Raw genomic sequence first — 21,472 nt, 5'->3', positions numbered from 1 at the left:
CATTGAATGTATAAAGCTAGCTAGCTTGCTAGTTTGTCTGAAATAATTAAATGTCTGCTAAATTAGGAGTGAAATGTAAACACTGAGGGTTTTTTCTGTTTTTATGTGTGTTAGGGGATAAAGAAAGTAGCCTATTTTACAAAGAACTAAGTTTATATCTTAATTTTCACCACTGACAGACAGCACCCACCTTTATTTAAGACATATTTAGCGACATATGGAAGCTCTCTCTTTTCTCTCCTGTCTTTTTCCTCAATCCCAATTCGCTGCTAGCTTGTACCGTTACTGTTCGCGCCTGAATTAACGGTTGGACTGAACCAATTCATGTTAGAAGACGGGGGAGGTTGGGTACTACCAAGGCCATCTGGATGTTTACAGTTACCTAAACACAAAAATGTAACAAAGATCAGTTTTAATATTACTTTGTCAGTAAAATTTTCTAATAATAATACTGACTTCATTATTTATATTTCAAGTATTATTTTTAACTTCTGTCAGAAGCCTTTAAAATCTTCCTGTCATTCCCCCCTCCCCATGGTGCCCCACCTAGGTTTGTTAGATAACATAGCATCAAAAGATGCACCAAAAAAACTGACCTGACAATGAATTACATAATTTACTTGCCCATATTTTAACTTTTTAATCACTCTCATTTTTTTCTTCGGTAATAGTGCAATTTTAATATGTAGATTTCTGGTTGACCACAACCAAAATCTGTTACCGAGTGCTAGGTAGAACAATTCCGCCACATACTCCAATCCAGCAGGTGACGCCAATGCGGATTGCTATTGCTCATCCACCCGAAAATGCCGTAGAAGAAGACAGGGGCGGAAGTGGATATGTTTACTGGTTGCTGTAGGCAGGTATGATAGCAATTATATTACTTAAGCTTTATATTGTTTGCTTTATTATTTGTGTTTATACAAGTTATAGATTTCATGTCTTGAAGATAATTTAGTGTTAGCAACAGAAAAGTGAAAAGAAAAAGTCAACATGTCAATTTGCTGCACGTTAGCTTCATTCAGCGATAGCACTGAGCTAATGACGCTAGCAAAGTAGAGTGCGATTACGGTTCTTTATTTGAAGTTATGGCGGTTTAACGCTGCCCTTAATAAAACGTACATATCTGATATAGCATGACTCATTATATTCTGTATCTCTTTGGGTTTAAATTTCTTATAACATTTGCAGAGATGTTGTTGTGCTCATTCATTTAAAGGAACACACAGCGTGCAATTATTGTAGTTCTTGCATGCTTGCTGTATGTGATTCAATCTTTTTATAATATGTTAGGTGTCAGTTCAACTTGTGCCAACGCCGAGGATCCACCTCAGTGTATGTCGCTGACTTGTTCTGTCTCGTCTGCTGTCTTACCTGTTCGTCTCTCTACCTCCTATTCTGCAGGAAGATGAACAAGAATGAGGACCAGGTCCAAACAAATGGCAGTAAAACGCTGCTTATCCGCCATTTACCAGCTGAGCTCAGCCAGGACGAGAAGCAGGACCTCTTAAAGTATTTTGGTGCCGATTCAGTCCGGGTCTTCTCTAACACAGGACGTTTGGTAAATTGTGGCTCACTGTCACCTTATGAGCCTCTTTTAATTGAGCTGCTGTCCAGTCTGAACAAGCTTTTTTCTATCTCCACAGAAACATGCAGCCTTTGCGAGCTTTAAAAGTGAGAAGTCAGCAACAAAAGTGGGTTGTTTATAATTGTTCTTTTAAAGCCTTGCTTGCATAAATTTAAAGATAAAAGTAATGTTTTCTGAATCTAATTAACCCCTAATCTCATCTCTTTTAGGCTCTCAGCAGGCTCCATCAGTTGGAGGTTCTTGATCGTACACTTGTGGCAGAGTTTGCAAAAGGCCAGGACCATGTGACAGTATTGAAGGATCCACCAGTGTCAGGCAGGTAAGTCATGTAGGAGCCATGAAATTAAAGTGGATGTTGTTTTTTCTGCAATTAAATCTAAACAACTCAGCCTAAGTAGCAACCAGTAGCAGCTAAATTGTAGCTACAACAGAAGAAACAATGTTCATCTGCATAAAGTGTGAAAAAGTTACTTCATCTGTCACATCGATCTAGACTTTGTGTCACATGTTTTAATCCCTGCAAACTGCAAATGATTTATGCACGCAGGGATTTCATTTTTATGTTAACAAAAACTAACAACACAAGTATGGTGGACCAGATTCACAATAGGAGGAGCAAACAGGTTAACTGACTTATCATTTTTGTGACATATTTACTTTTTTCCACAGTGGTAAAAAAGTTGTAGCAGAGCAGAAGAAACAGGAGACCAAGCAGCCAAATATTCCTCTCATAGAGACCGGCATTGCTCCGAACCTCGGGTGAGTGTTGAATGTGTGTCCTGCAGATTGTTATAGTGTTTTATACAGTATGTTGGCTGCCAGAGCGACCGATTACTTTGTGAAGTTTCTGGCTCAGTTAAACACGGATGGTTGATTAATGTCACTCTCTAATGTATTTTACTTCAGATACCATGTTCAATTCTAAAATGTCTAAATTAATATTTTCCTAATTTGCGAACACGTTTTGATATGTATTACATTAAACACAGTACAAAGACAAGATATTAAATACACAACCTGATACATTCACCTACAATTTCCACGTTTTTGGAGTCGATGTTGTGGTGTTCGTTCTGATCCCACCTGTGAGGCAGTGTGCACAAGTGATAAGTTATACAGTTAAACATTCATGTGTGACACACGCTCCCCACACCTGGTCAGAGTGTTGTCCCTTAAGGTGTGTAGAGGCTGTCTGGAGGCTGACAGTAAACCTGGATAAGAATCTGAGAGCAGTAGTCAGGTGCTGTCAGCTGTCTTGTGTCCAATTAGACGGTCGGTCTCTGTTTAGCGCTGACAGACCGTCTGTGCTGCCAGTTGGTGGGACCAGGTGGTTTCTGATACCTCTCTTTCCAATACTGACAGTCTGTCCTGCCAGTAGTCCTCTCCACTTCCTGATATGAAGCACTTTGTGGCAAAACTTCATCAAACTGCAGGAACACTTAATATATCCACCCACCTGTTGAGGCCGTGAGGCACAAAGCAGACTAGCAATAGAACTAGAAAGAGCTTCCATTTCAGTTTTAGTGTTAACAACCTACAGTATTTAGAGCATAGGAAAAAAATGGTCTGTGTATTTTTAGATCACGAAATTGATTGAAAAAGAAAAAGTTCCTGAAAAAATAATTAAGAATTTGTTAATGAACACAAACAGGACTGTAGATAATACACTGATTGTAATATGTGAAGAATCAAATCAAAAATGACCTGGGGGTCATAAGGCATCCAATGCACTAGAGGAAGTCGTGCATAATTCTGATACAGTTCCTGTTTAACAAGCTAACGCCAAACAGCAACATTAAGCTGCAGCTTCCTCAGTATTGTTCTAACTGTAAAACTGCATTTTTAAAGTTGCTAATTCTCAGTTAAAAGATAAAATTTATGGAATATTTTAATTTTTTTAGCTGAATCAATCAGAAGTTTATTCACAAAAAAATGCTGAAGACACATTATAAAAACAATCATCAATGTGACTGTAAGTGTACTACAACTGAAACTAAAACAAACATTGAAAATGAAATTACAGGTAAAAAAAGTTTTTTTAAGCTTTTATCTGGTTTATTACAACATTATATAGAGCATGTTATTTTTTACCTGAAGTGTGTGTTCTTTTAAGCTTTGTTACACACTTATCAAAAGGATAATTAAGGCTGTTCTGAACGTATTACACTTAAAGCATGAACGCCTGGAACGGCCCTGCTGCAATTATTTTATAATTCTGTTATCTTGAGAGAAAGTATTTTTTTTCGTTTTCGTGAGATCTGTCAAAATAACGAGATATTCACGAGGAAACAAAAGTGTCTTTATTTTATTACATCTGTTTAGCTGAGAGATGACGGCCATGCCAACATTTATGTGATACTGACAACTATAGGATCTAATTTAATCTGACATTTTCAGATCTGAGAGCATTGATTATTATTGATCAATGCATCCGTCTAACTATATTGTTACTGTATTGTTATATCTGTTTTATTGTTGTTGAGTTTGTTTTGTGCTGTCTCTTGTGTGTTGTCAGTTTTATGAATTTTAAAGCCCATCTAGGGACAGCATTGCAAATTCGCCAAAGCTATAAATGCTGTAGAGTGTGGCATTGGTTTATTTGCTTCATACTTGTCCATATACAACTAAACATTAAATAAATTATTATATATAACTGAAATCAGGTGTGACAAAATGAACCAGACCCAACTTTAGACTTTATTATCCCGTCTATCTTGTTATTTGAGAAATAGTTTTATTTTTCTGAGTAACAAAATTATCAACTTTTTATCTCCAGATAATTTAGACCTTTTAAACGCTTTAAAAAGCAACACTAAGTTTTTAATGTTCTTTATCTTACCAGTAAGACTGGTCCATCTGATGTTCTTTGTCATGTAGGTTCAATGACTGCTCCTCCACTTGTAGTCTGTTCATTACACCTGAGTATATTTAGTCTTTTCTCTGATGTCATGACGAGTTCAGGCTGATGAATGTTTTTTATCAACTGCTCCCAAAGTCCCCTTAAAAACTGGACCTCACATTGTGTTGGCTGAGTGTGTGTGACCTAAAGAAAAACCTCCCCAGCTAATACAACATAAGCACATGTCTCTTTTGTTTGAGTTGCTGAGTGAAGGTGATGTCGTATTTAAGGCAGCAAGTCTCGGCTGCAGAGTTTCCTTTTAAGTAATTCAGTCTTTTCCTCTCCGTCTCCTTCTCTCTCCCACAGGCTGAAATTTCAATCCAATCCCACATTGAAATATTTATACCCTCCTCCCTCTAATGGCATCCTGACAAATATAACACACGCCCTCATCAGTGTGCCAAAGTTTTATGTTCAAGTGAGTAAATACAGCCTCTTTTATGTAATTTATTTATCCTACAATAACCTGCATGTTTTATTTGTATAACTTCACACTGCCCTGTATTTCCACATCCTTTTCTGATCAGAAATGCAAATGTTCCAGCATTTCTCGCCCTCAGATCCATACTGTAAAATGGAAATATGATTCTGGAATAAGTGTCCCTGAGGTTTTTGAACTGCATCCAACCTCTTAAAGATCAAACAGCAAACATTTGCCTTTTAAATTTCAATTTGGGGAGCAAGTATTAATAATAAACCATAAGTGGGAGGCATGAGTTATGGGTTTAACATTTCCCTGGGAGCTGTGCGGTGCTGCCTGCATTCTCACCGCTGCTACTTCCAGCGTTGGCGTCTTGGTGGTGCTGGTGCGTCGCAGAGAGGCTGCCTTCATGCTCAGCCTCACTGCTGCTGCTTTCTCACTTCAGCCTCAATCTCACCTTGATCCTTGTATTTTATATGAAAATGCAGAAGCCTTGCAATCTGTTTTACATATGGAGCCTGCGTTACAGGCTGCCTGTGTGAGCAGTTTATCTATACGGCCTGCTCCCACACAGCTTCTGCTTTGAATCTTTAGATACAACAATCTCTGTTCTAATACTCGTGTCTTCATTTACACAGGTATTACATCTGATGAACAAGATGAATTTACCGTGTCCGTTTGGCCCAGTCACGGCCAGACCCCCCATGGTAAGCCTTACGTTGACCCGTATAGGTTTAGGTCATTGGATTTTTTAAGGGTTCTTCTGATGCATGAGGTTATTTTATGGTTCGTTCAGAACCAACACAACATTTTTATTGCACAAAAATACAAAAACAAACCAATCAAGGCAGCTAGACCAGCAAGTCGTGTTCTCTGCAAGGTAAAATTACTGTATTTTTTCTAAGGAGTCTGGTGGCTTTGAAAAGAGTGAAGAAACTTCTGTTTGTGTCGAGTCTGTAAAGTTCTTAATCACAAGATTGGTGCAATTCAAAAATGATTCATACCTGTTAGTTCTTATAAAGACGCTTGTGTTTAAATGTGTTTGACAATCAGGTCATGTACGAGGAAGGAAGTCGTCTATCGAGGTTAAGCAGCTCCCTCAACAATCATCAGCTTATTGATTTCTAACACCCTGAGTTTGTGCTTCATTACCTCAAAGACCTACCTCCTCTGTGCCACTAAAAATGTAGCTACAACCGTTTCCTTTACGCAAATCAGTTAGTGCAGATATTTCTTCCAGGTCTAAATACAGAAGTCACAGAAGCACATGTGTGATCATTATGACAGAGAGTAGACTGAAAGCCCCGAGTGCTGAAGGCAGACAGTAGACAGGCTTGTGTTTCTGTGTGGGAAGGTTGATTATGGCAGACGAAATAAATACATCCCTCTTAACCGTAGTGCAGTGGTTCTCAACTGGGCAAGCCTCAGGACCCACCGCAACCTCCTTAATGACGAAGGGGGACCCACATTTCTGAAAGTGGTGCAGTTTAATACAGTAGTATAACCAGTACAGTAGTATTACCAGTATAATAGTCAAGCAAATTTACCAGCAGTGCATAAGAGGAAAATATTCCCTTTACAGATCATTCAGTTAACAGCCTTTTTGCATTATAGCAGTGGGCCTACTTTGGGTCCCGCCCCACCAGTTGAGAACCACTGCTATTATCGACCCGTTGCCCACTCTCTCTATTCCCCTGTCTCTGACTCTATCCACTTTCTTCTCTCCATAAAGGCATAAAAAGGCCAAATTAAAAATAAATAAATACCAGATTAAATTTACTTTACGGCCCCATAAACTGTACTACTTATGGCAGCCATCTTTTATTGTTGGTGTAGGTAATGATAGAACAATTTGCATAAGTCTTAAATGTTGTAATTTAGTAGAAAGACAACATCAGCCACCCCCACTTTGATCATAAACATTTCACCGACCATAGTTTGATGCTTAAAATAACCACCTTGTTAACCTATCAAACTGAGTTTTGACACGTTAACAGAAACCGAGCCCGGGAACTCATCATTTAAAACCCAGAGGCTTTCCTCATCAAAGCCGTGTTGTTTCCTGCAGTTTGAGTTCCTGCCTCCTGCACCACCCATCCCCATGCCCCCTCCCTTCCCTCCTGACTACCCCCCTCTACCTGAGGAGGAGATGGAGCTGTCCAGCGAAGAAGAATCAGAGTATGAGAGTGGAGACGATGAAGACAAGGAGAGGTGAGGAGCAGATAACAACTCTCGTTAGCTCATGTTTGCATAAAGATTTTCACGAGACAGAATATTGATTTTTATTTTGTCTTTTGCAAACCAGTGATTTACTGTATCATTCAGACGTTCTAATGTTTGCACAGACACAAGTGGCTTTAAAGGAAGTGTCTTTAAAATCCAGTCCTTGTGTCCGAGGCAGACATTCTCCCCCTTATTCCCTGTGCTTGCTTTATTTCAGGATTGTTCGTCTGATGGGTCTGGTCAACCAAGCGTGCAAGAGACCCCTGAGACCAAAAACAGCCTCAAAGAGAAAGAAACCCAAGATCAAGGATCTACTCTATGCTCCCAAACCAGACTCTCAGAGGTACAGCCGAGGCACTCATGCATGTCACAGTCCTCACGCACAGCTCATCTCCAGACAGTAATCACAGGCAGCTAAAAAAGGAAGAGGAAAAACCTCCAGACGATAAGTCTTCCTCATAAACACAGCCTGGTGTGGCTCAGAGACTCTTTGTCTCAGCTCCACACATGCACACGCTCCCTTAATGACAGCCCACAAACTCTGTAATCTATAAACACACACACACCTGAGTGTCTCCTGGCTGCGAGCTTGTGGACTGGGAAATATCCGTGGCTGACCAGAACAGAATATCCAGCCCTTAAGCCGCTCAGTGTCGGGTTTATAGAGGCTGCAGTGATTGTGTGCTCTGTCCTCAGTGCTCCGGTGCTGCAGCCCTCCGATGTGTTCGAGCAGCCCCACCCCGCCGGCCCAAAGAAAATTGAATTCCACATTTCGGTTCCTGAGGTGGCGGCCATAGTGGAAGGAAGTGTGCCAGGTCAGCCTGATGATGATGATGAAGGCAGAGGTGAGAGCTCTGCTTCTCTCTTTTCACCTGATAAATTCACCTCTTGCTGCTTCATGATTATTTTCAATACTTTGAGATTGTGTCCATCGTAACATCGTGCACTTTACAGTCGTATAAAAGAGAGGAGGAGTTTAAACCGTACACATTTTAATTAGCAAATATTTGGCGTTTGAGCTTGAATTTTGTAAATTACTAGATTGTTCTGGTTATGGACTTTTTAGTAGTAGAAGTTAATCTGACTCAGTATTCCAAATTTTTTTAAATATACACACAAAAAATAAGCTACAATGAGGCAATACATTAGAAGGTAAACAAGAATATTGACAGTAAAGACATGACTTATTATACCTCCTCTTTTTATATATAATGTACTAATAGCCAACCCTTTCTTTATGAGGATTCTCTTTTACAAAAACACAAGTTCAAAATGTTTCATCTAAAAAACAAACAATAGTTTTGAACATTTTAGCAAAAAACAAGACAAAAACAAAAGTCCCGTACGTTATATCCAAAACAACTTTTCAAGTTTCAGCCGACAACTTTCATACCTCAGTTTGATATTTGCTCTGAACAAATTTTTTTGTTAGATAAAAATTAAAATGTATTATTTTAGAGCATGTCCGTTAATAAGCTGTGCGTTGGCTGCTTCATAAAGTCTGATAAATTCACAGTTCTTATTTGGGCTGCACGACATGTTGTTTGATAATAGCAATTGCGATGTGCACATGTGCAACAGTCACACACACATTTATTTTTTATTTAACTATTTATTTCGAACATGTTTAAAATGAAAACATAAAGAAAGAAAAATAACATTCAGGCAAATAAGGCAAATCGCAATAACCACATTCTTTCTAAAGAGTCTCAATCTATAACTAAAGTCTGTTCGAACAGGGTGCAGGAGGAAGTGAAAAAAACGTATTTAGTCCTACCCCTTTTTTCTATCAACTAAATCACTTCTGTCCTGGCCGAAGCATTCAAAATAACACTACAGAATACAGATACCTACAGCTAACCAGACAAAAAAAGTAACAGCCAAATAATATTAATTACACGAGATACACAGTAGTGATATAAGTCCAGTTTAGCCTTTTGTTCGTCTGTTCTGCATCTGTTCAATATGTTAGAATATGTTTGTTGTAACACAATGAAGTTTAGCATTGGTTCTAACTACTTGTTAAATATATGTTCCTCTTAGATTGTGTTTAGTTTCCCTCAGTTGAAAAAACCTCTGGATACAGTTTGGTACCTGTTGATTTTTTACCTTGTACATGATTTGAATCGTTTTGAAATCAACCAGGTCCTTAAATTTCAGTGTATTTAGTTTGATGAAGAGCGGTTGGTTCTCTATAATTTGATTTATTAATGATTCTTATGGCTCTTTTTTGAAGGATGAAAATTGGGTCCGTGTTTGTTTTGTAGGTGTTCCCCCACACTTCCACACAGCAGCTAATGTATGGTAGTATAAAGGAGCAGTACAAAGTATAAAGTGATCGTTGATTTAAAAGATCTTTCACTCTATATAATATTGCCATTGACTTTAAAACTTTTGCTGTCTATTATTATTCCAAGAAATTTTATTTCAGACACTCTTTCAATGTGTACCTCATTAATCATCAGTTTCTTGCTTGAATTAATTGATCGATGTCCAAATATTATAAATTTAGTCTTGCTAAGATTTAATGTCAGCTTATTAGAGTCAAACCAACTCTTCAGTTCCTTCAGTTCCTTTTCGACTGTATCCAGAAGTTATTCCAGGTCATCCCCACAGCAAAGTAAAGGTGTGTCATCTGCCAATAAAATAGTCTTTAGGATACTTGAGACTTCACATACGTTATTGATGTACAATATGAACAACAATGGCCCCAACACTGAGCCTTGAGGAACCCCACACTTAACCGTCATCAGTTGTGATTTAACCTGATTTACTTGAACATATTGATTCCTATTGTGTAGGTAACTGATTAGCCATCTGAGTGCTACTCCTCTTATTCCATATTTTTGAAGTTTTATGATTAATAAGTCGTGGTCAACTGTAGAAAATGCTTTTTTTAGATCCAGGAAGACTCCTAGAGCATATTCTGTTTTTTCAATAGCAGTTGTTATCTCTTCCACAAATTCCATTAGTGCGATCGAATTGGTCCTATTTTGTCTAAATCCATATTGCTGATCATTCAGTGTATTGTGTTTAGTGATAAAGCCGTCTAATTTTAAATAAAATATTTTTTCCAGTATTTTAGAGAATTGTGATAGCAAAGCAGGACCTGCGATTGTGAAGCAAATTAAGTGAAACACATCAAGCTGTTACTTAATTGTTGCTCAATGCAAAAGTAAAACTCCACAGTTTCTCGTTTTCCGACATTAATCTGTCAGAACATCTGTCTGGTTAACACTGTGGCCACATAAACAGACCGTTAACAGAGCGGCAACACGTGCAGCGCACACACGGCGTGAGGTTGTGTGTGCCGACAGGACGTAGGAGACACACTGCGCACTGAAATCACAATAAATAATGCAGAACAAAAAGTTATCACAATGAAAGTTTTTTCCAACATGGTGCAGCCCTCGTTCTTATAGCTTTCTTCTGTAACACAAAATTGGATTATTGTTGAGTTTTTATGAGTTTCCTCCACACAGAAGGTAATGTGTGGAATTTAATGACTAGATTAATTAGACTAATCATTTTAGTAGTAAAATGCAGTTTTCCCTTAACTGACAATAATCACAATTTCTGCATTCATGTGACGTCATCCATGTCATGTAATTATTATCTCAGTTGATCAATTAAGCATCAGAAATTAAGTCAGAGGCTTAAAAAATGTCTGAATTTGTCCTTCCGCTGCTTTATCATCCACCAATATCTTTAATGACATACAAGGCAGAATCAGGAAAAACATTATAGAGGCTGCAATAAGCAACCATTTGATATTGTGCTTTAAAGATGTCTGAAATGTTTCTAAGCCTCATCCAAAAGGCAGCTGGACTTGGTTGAAGTTCTTGAAGATGTTTCACCTTTGACCCGAAAGGCTTCTTCAGTTCTGAACTGACTGGTGGATGGAGCTAGAAATATAAGCCTCTGTAGGTCATTAGTATGCTAATCGATGTTAGCATTATTAGCTAGAAATATAGGCATTTTGTAGGTAATTAGCATGCTAATCGATGTTAGCATTATTAGCTAGAAATATAGACATTTTGTAGGTCATTAGTATGCTAACAGATGTTAGCATTATTAGCTTGAAATATAAGCCTCTGTAGGTCATTAGTATGCTAATAGATGTAAGCATTATTAGCTAGAAATATAAGCCTCTGTAGGTCATTAGTATGCTAATAGATGTTAGCATTATTAGCTAGAAATATAGGCCTTTTGTAGGTCATTAGTATGCTAATCGATGTTAGCATTATTAGCTAGAAATATAGGCCTTTTGTAGGTCATTAGTATGCTAATCGATGTTAGCATTATTAGCTAGAAAGATAGGCCTTTTGTAGGTCATTAGTATGCTAATAGGTGTTAGCATTATTAGCTAGAAATATAGGCCTTTTGTAGGTCATTACTAATATATGCTATGCTAATAGATGAGAACAGATCGAACAGATTGATCTTCTGTCAAATTGATGATCCCCTCACATTCCCATTCTCATGTTTTCCTTAGTTTAGCTTAATAAGCACCGTTTTAAAACACTAATGTTAAAGATGCTATATGCATCATGGGAAGGAACTAAGGGCCAATGCACATTAGGCTTATTAAAACCTCATAATGCTCCTTTCACTTAATGCTAGTAAACACAAATACTACAGTCTGCACAGAAGTCGGGGAATCTGTTTAAAACGTGCAATTTCTTTGAGCAGACAGGCCCTGTAAGGATTTGATGATTACTATACATCATGTTTATTATCACATTGTAGCAGAAGCTGCTTTGATGCTCCTATTGACATAATTTAAAACCTTTACTATGGCTGAAGTCGGAGCCAAGTGTTACACAGCCGTACATCACAGCAGAAACTCTCAGCGAAGAGCTTTTACTATCTGTGTGAGGAAATGTCATTGGGGGCAGAGTCTGTGTTACTTGTCATCTGTGCAGTTCCCTGTTCGCCTTATCTCCCCTCTCTCCAGCTACAACTTCACTGCCTGGCAAGCTCCTGAGGAGTAAAATAGATCTCAAAGTCAAACACAAAAGATTTCCTAAAGGCAGAGAAAGATAAACTATGACAGGTGGCTTTTTGGATTAGTCTTGTTTTGCAGGAGAAGGGGAGGGAGGGGGTGTGTGATCCGATAAACAAGCCATTTAAATGAAAAGGGGAGGTGGGGGACAGATAAGGGGGAGGATAATTTTGAAAGCAGTGATCTAGTTCTCTACGAGAGTGTATCAGAAAAGCTCCCCAACACTTCTCGCTCCGCTGCACACACACATACACCTTATGTGGATGACAAGCTTTTTTTTCCTCCTCGGATTTGTACGGGCTCACTGCTCTTAGTAATTCCATCTACAGCGTGTGCGTGTGTGTGCGTACGTGTGCCTGCGTGTGTGCGCTGTCAAAGTCTGCCAGAGTTCTTCCCACTGCCTTTCAAACTCGTGTTTCCCAAACAGGCCTGGATTCTGATTTGATTACAGTTCTTTATTTGACTCAGACTGAATGTGCTCACGCCCCGTCGTCTTTTAATTTTTCATGCAACCAATTTAAACTTCAAGGGGACGCTGCGGTTTTGAAACCAGAGTTCTTTTTTATTTAAACATATTTTGGGTTCTTTATGACTAATAGGTACAAAAAGTTTTGGAATTGCTCTAGTGGTTTTCTTCAGCTGTAAAATAGCCTGCAATTGCTGCAACTTAATCCTGCACCTGATCACAGTACATCCACCACAAGTTGTTTTTGTTCACAGTGTTTGACAAAAAGCTTTCTCTCTGTAGGGATCGTTTTTATAATAAGTGTAAGATTCCTCTAAGAAACCGTCATTACATCGCTCTCTCCAAAGCCACCAGACTCCGTTGACAAAAACAGTGATTTTACCTTGCAGGAAGATGTTGGGGTCTCACTAACTCTACAAGTTAGTTTCTTTTTGTTATAATGTGTCACAAATATGTTCTGAGATTTAAACCAACCATTTAATGAACCAGACTCGCACAATAACACAGACAAAGTGCTGGTGCTCGCAGTTTGAGACCAGCAGCTCCTGTGCTCTGCAAACTTAAATTGCTGTTTTTATCAATGGAGTCTGGTGGTTTTAAGAAGACGATGCACCCTCTAACAGAATAGCAGTGTGAGCCTGTCAGTGGAAAAAACAAGAACTTTTAGTGCACAGTAGTAGTACCTATTAGTCATTTATATGTAGGCCCAGGTTAGAATACCTTTTAAACATTATTTTCCCACAAAATCTGATATATATGCACAATTAAATTAGTCAATAAATGCCAATGCTATGGTTAGACATTTTAACCATCAGTATGTTAAACTAACTGCGTCCAGGAGGATTTGCTTCCACTCTCCATCTTGAGTTTGTTTGTTTTCCTGAGGAGGATAAACAGCGTGGAAGTGATTATTTCACCATCTGCTTCTGTTAGACTCTTTGAAGACTTCCATCTGTATTTGTTCTGGAGAGAGAGGAGGGTTCTTCTTCCTGTTTGTATTATAAACCAGCTCCTGCTAGTGTTATTGGGAAAATTAATGTAGTAATAACTTGGTTAATTAATTTAGATATGCTATGTATAGTTCTTACACATGCTGTGTGTCCCTTCAGATGTGGAGGAGAGGGAGCTCAGTCAGGAGGAGGCAGAGGGTTTTGGAAAGCTTTACCCCACGGCCCCGGCGTCACAACAGCAAGAAGAGCAGAGTGACGACGAGCACGATCTCACCTCAGACATCATCTCCAGGAAGGAGCTGGAGAAAGGACGGCTGTCGAGAGACGGTAAATATGACGCCTTTTAGGCAGCTCAGTGGTCAGACCGGTCTCTTAAAGAAACAGCTGAGGCCATGCTGTGAGATGTTTCTATGTCGTTCTCATATTTCTTCCTCTGGATGTTTCCATTTACTCCCAACCTGAAGACATGGACATGAAGCAGGGACGTTAGGAATGTCTTAAAGTGGAGATGTGACAAACCAGACAACAGACTTTTCAAAACAGAGACAAATAGTTGGAAAAGTTTCAGGTTGGTTAAGTGTGAACAGAAATCGTCCAAGAAAAAGTTTTGTATCGTTAGTGCATTCTTCTAGCCTTTCTCAAATCTTGTTTTGTGTACAAGCAACAAAAAATGGAGACGGGGACATTTTTACTTTGAGATGCAGATAAGAAAAAATTGGCAGCTAGTGTGAGCAGTGAGAGCCACCATGGCTGAACAAAAAAGAAAAGTACCTACTGCAGAGGAAGCTCCTCTTCCCCGTGGAAAAAGGAACGTTTGCTAAAAAGTTTATCACCAGAGTGAAATATGTGGTAATGATAATATGTCAGTCTTTACAACCTGTTTCTGTTCCCTAAAATCAGTTATGAATCAGATGTTTGTTGTTTTTAATGAAGATATTTATATTTATATTTATACAGCGTTTAACACAAATATTTACAGGGTCAGAAGATAATTGATGAGTACCTTAAGCTGCATTTTTCATCATCATAATCTTACTTCTGCTCTTAAATCTTTGTATCTCTACACCACCTGAATTCAAAATTGAGGAGAGCTGTTTCCTGACTTGTTTTCTATAAAACAAAAGAGGAGCACAGAGATGGAAGAAGAGATCGTCTGATACCAGTTTTTCCTTCCCAGTACGATACCTAGACTTGAGTATTGGCCAATACCAAGTCTCCCTCCAATAGGAGTAAGTAGGGCTGCACGATCATGGCCAGAATGATAATCACGATTATGTATTAATTATAGGGACAACATTTTCTGCTGTTTTTTCAGCTGCTTGAGGCTGTATCAGAGGCCAGTACTGGTATCAGAACAAGTCTATGTGAATGTTTTTATGGAGATTGGAACATTTCTAAACCTCTTCGTTCACAGTTTCAAACAACCTGATTTATTTTGTTTCTCGTCACCTTGGCAGCTTATAAGACTTTTACTTTTAACTGGCTGGTCTGTGTTTGGATCAAACATTTGATCATCACTTTAATGTCTGAGCATCTTTTCTTTCTTCAGTCCAGTCTGACTTTGAATCTCCCTTTATGCAGGAACAGACAGCTCCGGGGTGCTTTGTAGCTGTTTTTGAAATCTAGTTTTTCTTTCCCTTTCAAACAGAGATAAAAAGGATGTCTGTGTTTAAGAGTTATGAACCTGGAGAGCCGACCTGCAGACTCTACGTGAAGAATATCGCAAAGCAAGTGGAGGAGAAGGTAGGTGCATTTATAGCTCATGACCCACTTCTGTGTGTTTGTGTGCTTATTCTGGAGTTTTCTCAAAGCTTAAACAATAAAATATGATATGATTATATTAAAAGGTGTTTTTTTTTTACAAAACATACAATAGAATCAATAATATTTCTCTGTTCTCTCCAGGACCTGAAGTACATCTACGGGCGGTACATCAACCCTTCCTCAGAGGCAGAGAGGAACATGTGTGTACACACATGATCTTCACTTTATTCCATACCAACACAGTTTGCATGTTTCTCTTCAGGAGCTATTTTTGACTCCAGTAATTTGTCCCGCTCCCCTGAGAGTTTTTAGTACTTCATGCTGACTGTGTGCTGTGATATTAATAAGAATCTAACCTGACGCAGGGATCATTAGGGACACTTTATGTTTGTGCATCAGCAGAAGTTGAAATGAACATTTCGCCTGAGTCATCAAACTGAGCTTATGTTGAGGAGAGGGACAGACTCTGAACACAGATGTAGGTGATAAACAGGAGGATGCAGCTCAGACGGAGAGACTGTGTGTCCTCTGGTTACCTGCTTATAAACAGTTTGAGGGTTACTACAGTTTGTGTTTGTGATTAAACATGCTGCCTGTCTCTGTTTTATGAGATCTTAGCCGTCTTATCTTGACCCAGAAGTCTGCAGGCTTTTATTACAACACAATTGCTTGTAAAAGGATTATGTTGTGCAAACTTCGTGCATCTATGGGTCTTAAAGGTTTTCATTAGATATCGCTACGATTACATCCTCACACTCCTCAGTGTTGTTTTGCAGATGAAACCGAACTTTTGCAAGTCGATGATGTAAGCTGCCCGGTTTGTGTGGGAGTAAAGTTAAGAAGCACTCTGTCACATCCAACCATCATTTAGATGTCTCATTTTAAATGTCAATACAGTCAAATCCAGAGCGCAGCGGCCGTCATTAATCTGTGTTTGTGTTGATGTAACGTCTCAGTCATACAGGTAAGGTCAGGGTCGCACCATGAGGAAGACGGTTAGTATGAAGTGTTTCTGAGCCAGGAACTAAACTTGAGAAATAGATTACAGCCTCACTCAACTTGTTTGTATCAAAGGGGCATTTCACCACAGGAGAGGTGCTCTTTGTCCCTCGTCTGTGTATGCAGCCGAAAGATGCAAATATTTCAGAAACCGATGAAACATGACGAGAGAAAACAGAGAACTGGAGCTGTGGTGGCCTCGTCCTCCTCCGTACCGAGTAAATCCTTACTGAAGTGTCTGATTCCAGCGTCACAAATATAAAAACATTTTCATTCTTACTTTGGACCGGATGTTTTGATTTGTGAGCGCTGTGGAGTCTTCCCTCTCTGAATACCACTGTCTGAGGAGATTTACAGTCTGTAGTTCAAACAGCACCTCTAGAGCTGGCAACAGTCCACCAGAAAAACATGTCAAATGCACATGAACACATTTTAATGATAAGCAGCCGGTTGAAAATCAGTTTCCCTTCAGGATAAAGGAGGAGACTGAACATAGTCACAGCGGCTGTGTGGCAGCAAAGAGAACTGTCTGTGGTCTCTAACTGTCCCTGTGATCCCTCACTTCTCTTTCAGTTTACTTTCTAATCAGCAGAATAAATTGGATTAAATAAAAACCTGCAGATTCTTGTGACCAAACGAATCCCTGTTGTCTGTGGTTGTAGAAGCCTCTAACACTGAATAGCTACACTTGTGTTGAACGAGCGCCGTCTCAAGCCTCTGGTGATAACGACGTGTCCCTGCTCTGGTTTTTCCTCAGGTTTGACGTTGTGTTAATGAAGGAGGGGCGGATGAAAGGACAGGCCTTCGTAGGACTCCCCAGTGAGCAGAGTGCAGAGAAAGCCCTGCGGGAAACCAACGGCTACGTTCTGTTTGACAAACCCCTCGTCGTCGTATCCTTTCATCTAATGACCAGGACGGAGGACGGGGAGTTTAAAGGAGTGGAAATACAGAGTGTGTGTTGAACAGATGTGTGGAGCTCGGCACAGAGCTAGGTGTACATGTAGCAGGTACAGCACTTTTTATGTATCGATTGCTTGAAAAGCTTTTTAAATGAGAGGTTTGCTTATTTGCCAACTGAGTGGAGGAATTTTAGTTTTATTTAAAAATAAGAAATTACTGTTTCTACCTGCAGAACAGCCCGAGGCGCAGAGAGACTGCAGATGTCAGGGTTCATTTTGTGGTGAAATATCAGCCTCCTGCTTCAAGTCACAGGGCCAGATTAAAAAAAAAAGTATGACTCTTACACATCATGCAAAACAACTTTGTCTTACAAATCACCAATTAAGAAACATTGAAACCAGAACTCAGGATGGATTTAATGTCACTGATCAAACATAAAGGGGCAGGTAAAGGGTGGGGGAGGGGTAATCATTTTGTGACCCCTCCTCTCACAGATGTGTCGTTGGCTCCGGTCCTCCCTGCCTTCAGGAGGAGGAGGAATAATTCCTGGCAGCCCTGAACCACCACCTGTTCCTCCTCCGATAATTGAACATCAACTTTTGAACTTGTCTGAAGGAACAGGGTTATTGATTTGATGGTGTTTTAATGTAAACCCCCCAACCAATTAGCTGTGAGACAGCGTATCAGTCTGAGAGTTCACAGAATGAACAGTGAAGTCTGCAGTGCTATTTAGTTTAAGATGCTGTCCTGCACGTTGAACAGGCTGCAGATCTACAAGCAACTGCTGAGCTGCTTCTGGAGCTTCACATTTAAGTGTTTCCTGTGGCTCTTAGATATTTATACTTTATATGTTGGATGCACACGCTCAAGTACCTTCATTTATTGGCCCTAATATTGTGTTATGTTCTGTAAATCTCTCATGCTCAGGTAGACAAAGCACAAAGTCTGAATCCATCATGGGAATGTCAGACTCTACTGTTAGGCTACGAGCAATAACAGCTACCATATAGAGAAGGGAGGGGGGGCTGGAGCCTATCCCTGCTGTCATTGGGTGAGAGGCGGGGTTACACCTGGACAGGTTGCCAGTCAGTCACAGGGCTGACACATAAGCCCCTTTCCCACCGAAATTAGTGTGTTGACGCAGGTTTTTCAGACCCTGGAAGACCCACCTATAGATGCTGATTGTCTGTTTTCCCATTGCCAGTGAAGTATCCTCCTGTCGGTCTCTTTTCTGCTGCGTCACCGTCTGACGTCACAAACGCGCCGCAGACAGGGTTAGTAACCAGTGAAGATGTGACGGTGGTTAGGTCTTTATTGTGTCTGTCACTCATTCAGTCAATTTATGTTGTCTATGTTCGAGTGCTGCTCGGACAGAGACGGGCAGAATTTGTAGCTGTGCATGTGATAGTATCGCGTCGGAAAGGGGGCGGAGATTAGCAAAATAAGCCGGGTGTTAGCAGGTTTTTTGACCAGTTGGAAAGCGGCTATAGAGACACACAACCTTTCACACTAACATTCACACCAACAGGCAATTTAGAGTCACCAGTGACTCTACGCCCGCTACGTCTGAACCGGGATTCAAACCAGGAACCTTCTAGCTGTGAGGCGACAGAGCTAACCACTGCACCACCGTGCAGCCTGAGAGAATCGTCTCCAGTTTGGAATGGCAGGAGAAGTGTCACACACAATTAGCATCAAACTGAGTTTTCATTTCTTGGAAATCCTCAGGACTATAACTATAAATAGATTAGTGACGTGCAGCGGATAAGGACCTTATTTTATTATATTTTATTTATTTTATGAAGCTGTTATTTAACCAGAAGGTCCCTTGAGATTTGTATCCCCTTTCCCAGAGAGACCTGACCAAAAAAGAACTCCTGTTACGGTTAAATAACAACAAAGAGTAGCAGAGAGCACAGACACATTAGGTGTTTGCTTTTCTTGGTAACATGAACTTAAACTTAAGAGCCTTACATCTTTTGAAGGAACTTTATAATTTAGATGTGGAAATGTTATGCAGACTGTTCTGAGTCCAGGGAGTCAGAATCTTTGTCCAGCTCAGTGCAAAAGAAATTCCCTCTAAAGACTGCTAGAGTTGTATTTTTCATTATTTGTACATTTGTTGTTTTTGCACAATCTTTGCACACTATCGTCATTGTTCTGTACGTGACCTTGATATAAGAATACACAATGATTATTTCTTTAAGATGTTTAAATAGTATCTACCTGGCAGAGTTGTCTGATGCATGTTGATGTAAAGGTTGAAATTGAACTGGTGCACTTGGACAGTGTTTTAGGGTTTGAGCATCAGAAACTGGAGTAAGGTTCATCCTGGTACAGATGTCTCTTTCAGCAGTGACAGGCAGAGGACAGCCGCTCCCAGTTTAGATTCACTGTAATGATTTTTTCAGTGCCAGCCTGAGACTGCAGTTTGATCCATCCCAGAGAATCCTCAAACAGCCTGATGCTAAAATTAGAGAGCTGGAGGGAAAACCTGCACGAAACGCTTCTTTACTAACCCACCGCATTTCTGGCTCCTCCTCTTTTTATTTAACCGTTCACAGTGGTGAACAATTCATCGATCCGTGCAGCCTCAGTGTTCACTGAGTTAGCCGTCCTCAGGAAACCCAGACACCACGCTCCTCTTAAAGGGTCCAGTTTCATTAGCAGAAGTCTTCTGGCATTTATGAGCAAACAGCCGAGATCTGTTCCTTAAACTGAATTCATTTGAGGAGGCGAGTGTCAGAAGGAGAAGGGTCGTATAAGCATATACATCTGATGTGCATTTTCAGTTTGTGAACATGTTTCCTACACTTCAATAGATCTTTGGGGGGTAGCAGTGTGTGTGTGTGTGTGTGTGTGTGTGTGTGTGTGTGTGTGTGTGTATTATATCTTTAGTATTTTTAAACCTGGGCCCTATTTATTCATTTATTCATTTATTTATTTATTATTCATTTTTACATATTTTAAGGATCCAGTAGATGTGTTCATCCTGCAGCAGTGAAACAGGCTGTAATGGCTGCAACATAATCCTTGATGGGTCAAAGGTCGTCCACTAAAAGTTCTTGTTGTTTCCACTGACAGGCTCAGATTGTTCTTCTAAGTGTGTGACAACATGACAGAAAGGATCCCTACAGAGATAGACCTTTTTGTTACAGAGGAAGATGATTGTTTTAACCACACACAGACGTTACATCGCTCTCTGCAGACACACCAGACTCCATTCAGAAAAACACTGATTTTACCTGGCAGTAGTTGTTTGTCTCACACTGCCACAAACCGTATGTTTTTCTTTGTTATTGTGTGATTTTGGTGTTTTAAATAGTTTGTTCAGAACCAACATATATTTGTGGAAAACACAGCAACACAAAAAACGAACCGATTGAGGCAGCAGAAGACAACTGTTAACCTCTGTGAGGTTAAATTACTGTTTTTGTCAGTGGAGTCTGGCAAGGTAGACAAGAAGGTAAACATTTTTGCATGCAGTAATTCTTAATGAGTGAGAGTAAACCTGTTACCTGTCAAATGATAAGTATTTGCTGCACACAGACCTTAACTTTGAACTCACAGCAATTTGCCAGATCTGCTCGACCGAAAGAGAACACAGACACCAAGAGAGGAGCGAAACAACGATAACTCAACAGGTGAGTTAGAAACATCAGGTGATCTGCAGAAGAAAACTACTAAACCAAATGCGTTTTGTGTTCAGTTCTTTCTGTACAGAGCAGGCCTGATTATCCTTGTAACAGTGCTTTCCTTTACACTTGTGTTTACACTCTATGTAGTCGAGGTGCAGAGGCTTGATTTTGTGGCCCAGCAGAACCATTTGTATCCTTATTGTGGAATATCCTTTGGGAGAATGTGGGCAGTTTATTTGTAGTTATTTTAGCGCATCAGAACAAAGCGACCTGTGTTGTAGTCTACATTTAAAATGCTTGTTTCTGTAACTAATCTCATGTTCTCTGTAGACTCTGTGAACGTGTCCTTTCATTTACAACCTCTCCTTGTTTGACTGACTTTCAGGTGTCGGGTGTCAGATCGTCTTCTTCCTTTAATACTAAATAAAACTATTTTTATTAAAATCCTTTTGTCATGTTTTCTTCCACCACAGCCTCAAACATATATCACATCTGTGGGTACACGTCAGTCAAACCATCACACCTGAAGTCCTGACAGGCGAGTGAATCCAGACTGTAGGAAGGTGTGTGAGGTCTGGATCGGCTCTGCAGCAGATGGTGGGCTGTCAACACCGCTGCT

General features: G+C 39.8%; 1 protein-coding gene across 2 annotated transcripts; it reads left to right on the top strand.

The window, feature by feature from the left end:
- Positions 1-816: 816 nt before the first annotated feature.
- rnpc3 (RNA-binding region (RNP1, RRM) containing 3) lies at positions 817-21,271 on the top strand. 2 transcript variants are annotated; one of them, XM_069667419.1, is made up of 16 exons: positions 817-863; positions 1,405-1,561; positions 1,647-1,694; positions 1,798-1,907; positions 2,258-2,347; positions 4,794-4,905; positions 5,547-5,615; positions 6,977-7,119; positions 7,349-7,474; positions 7,828-7,976; positions 13,712-13,879; positions 15,201-15,295; positions 15,458-15,516; positions 17,073-17,205; positions 20,786-20,859; positions 21,001-21,271. In XM_069667419.1, exons 2-15 carry the CDS (start codon positions 1,409-1,411, stop codon positions 20,849-20,851), a joined length of 1,521 nt encoding a protein of 506 aa, XP_069523520.1. In that variant the 5' UTR covers positions 817-863; positions 1,405-1,408; the 3' UTR covers positions 20,852-20,859; positions 21,001-21,271. The 2 variants fall into 2 exon arrangements, with proteins under 2 accessions (XP_069523520.1, XP_069523521.1); XM_069667420.1 differs by having other exon boundaries at positions 21,239-21,259.
- The last annotated feature ends 201 nt before the right edge of the window (positions 21,272-21,472 follow it).

This window comes from Semicossyphus pulcher, unplaced genomic scaffold (genome assembly GCF_022749685.1).
Source record: "Semicossyphus pulcher isolate SPU_LCO1_2020_fin unplaced genomic scaffold, fSemPul1.0.p SCAF_18, whole genome shotgun sequence".
Classification (NCBI taxonomy): domain Eukaryota; kingdom Metazoa; phylum Chordata; class Actinopteri; order Labriformes; family Labridae; genus Semicossyphus; species Semicossyphus pulcher.
The sequence above is the reverse complement of the archived record's forward strand: the minus strand, read 5'-3'. Positions and strand labels throughout refer to the sequence as shown.

What these genes read in the sequence shown, in the direction of transcription:
- rnpc3 (XM_069667419.1), top strand. Translation starts at nt 1,409, where the DNA reads ATGAACAAGAATGAGGACCAGGTCCAAACAAATGGCAGTAAAACGCTG. An exon ending in GATCCACCAGTGTCAGGCAG is followed by an intron (nt 1,908 to 2,257) that starts GTAAGTCATGTA and finishes TTTTTTCCACAG; the next exon opens with TGGTAAAAAAGTTGTAGCAG. An exon ending in CCCAAACCAGACTCTCAGAG is followed by an intron (nt 7,475 to 7,827) that starts GTACAGCCGAGG and finishes CTCTGTCCTCAG; the next exon opens with TGCTCCGGTGCTGCAGCCCT.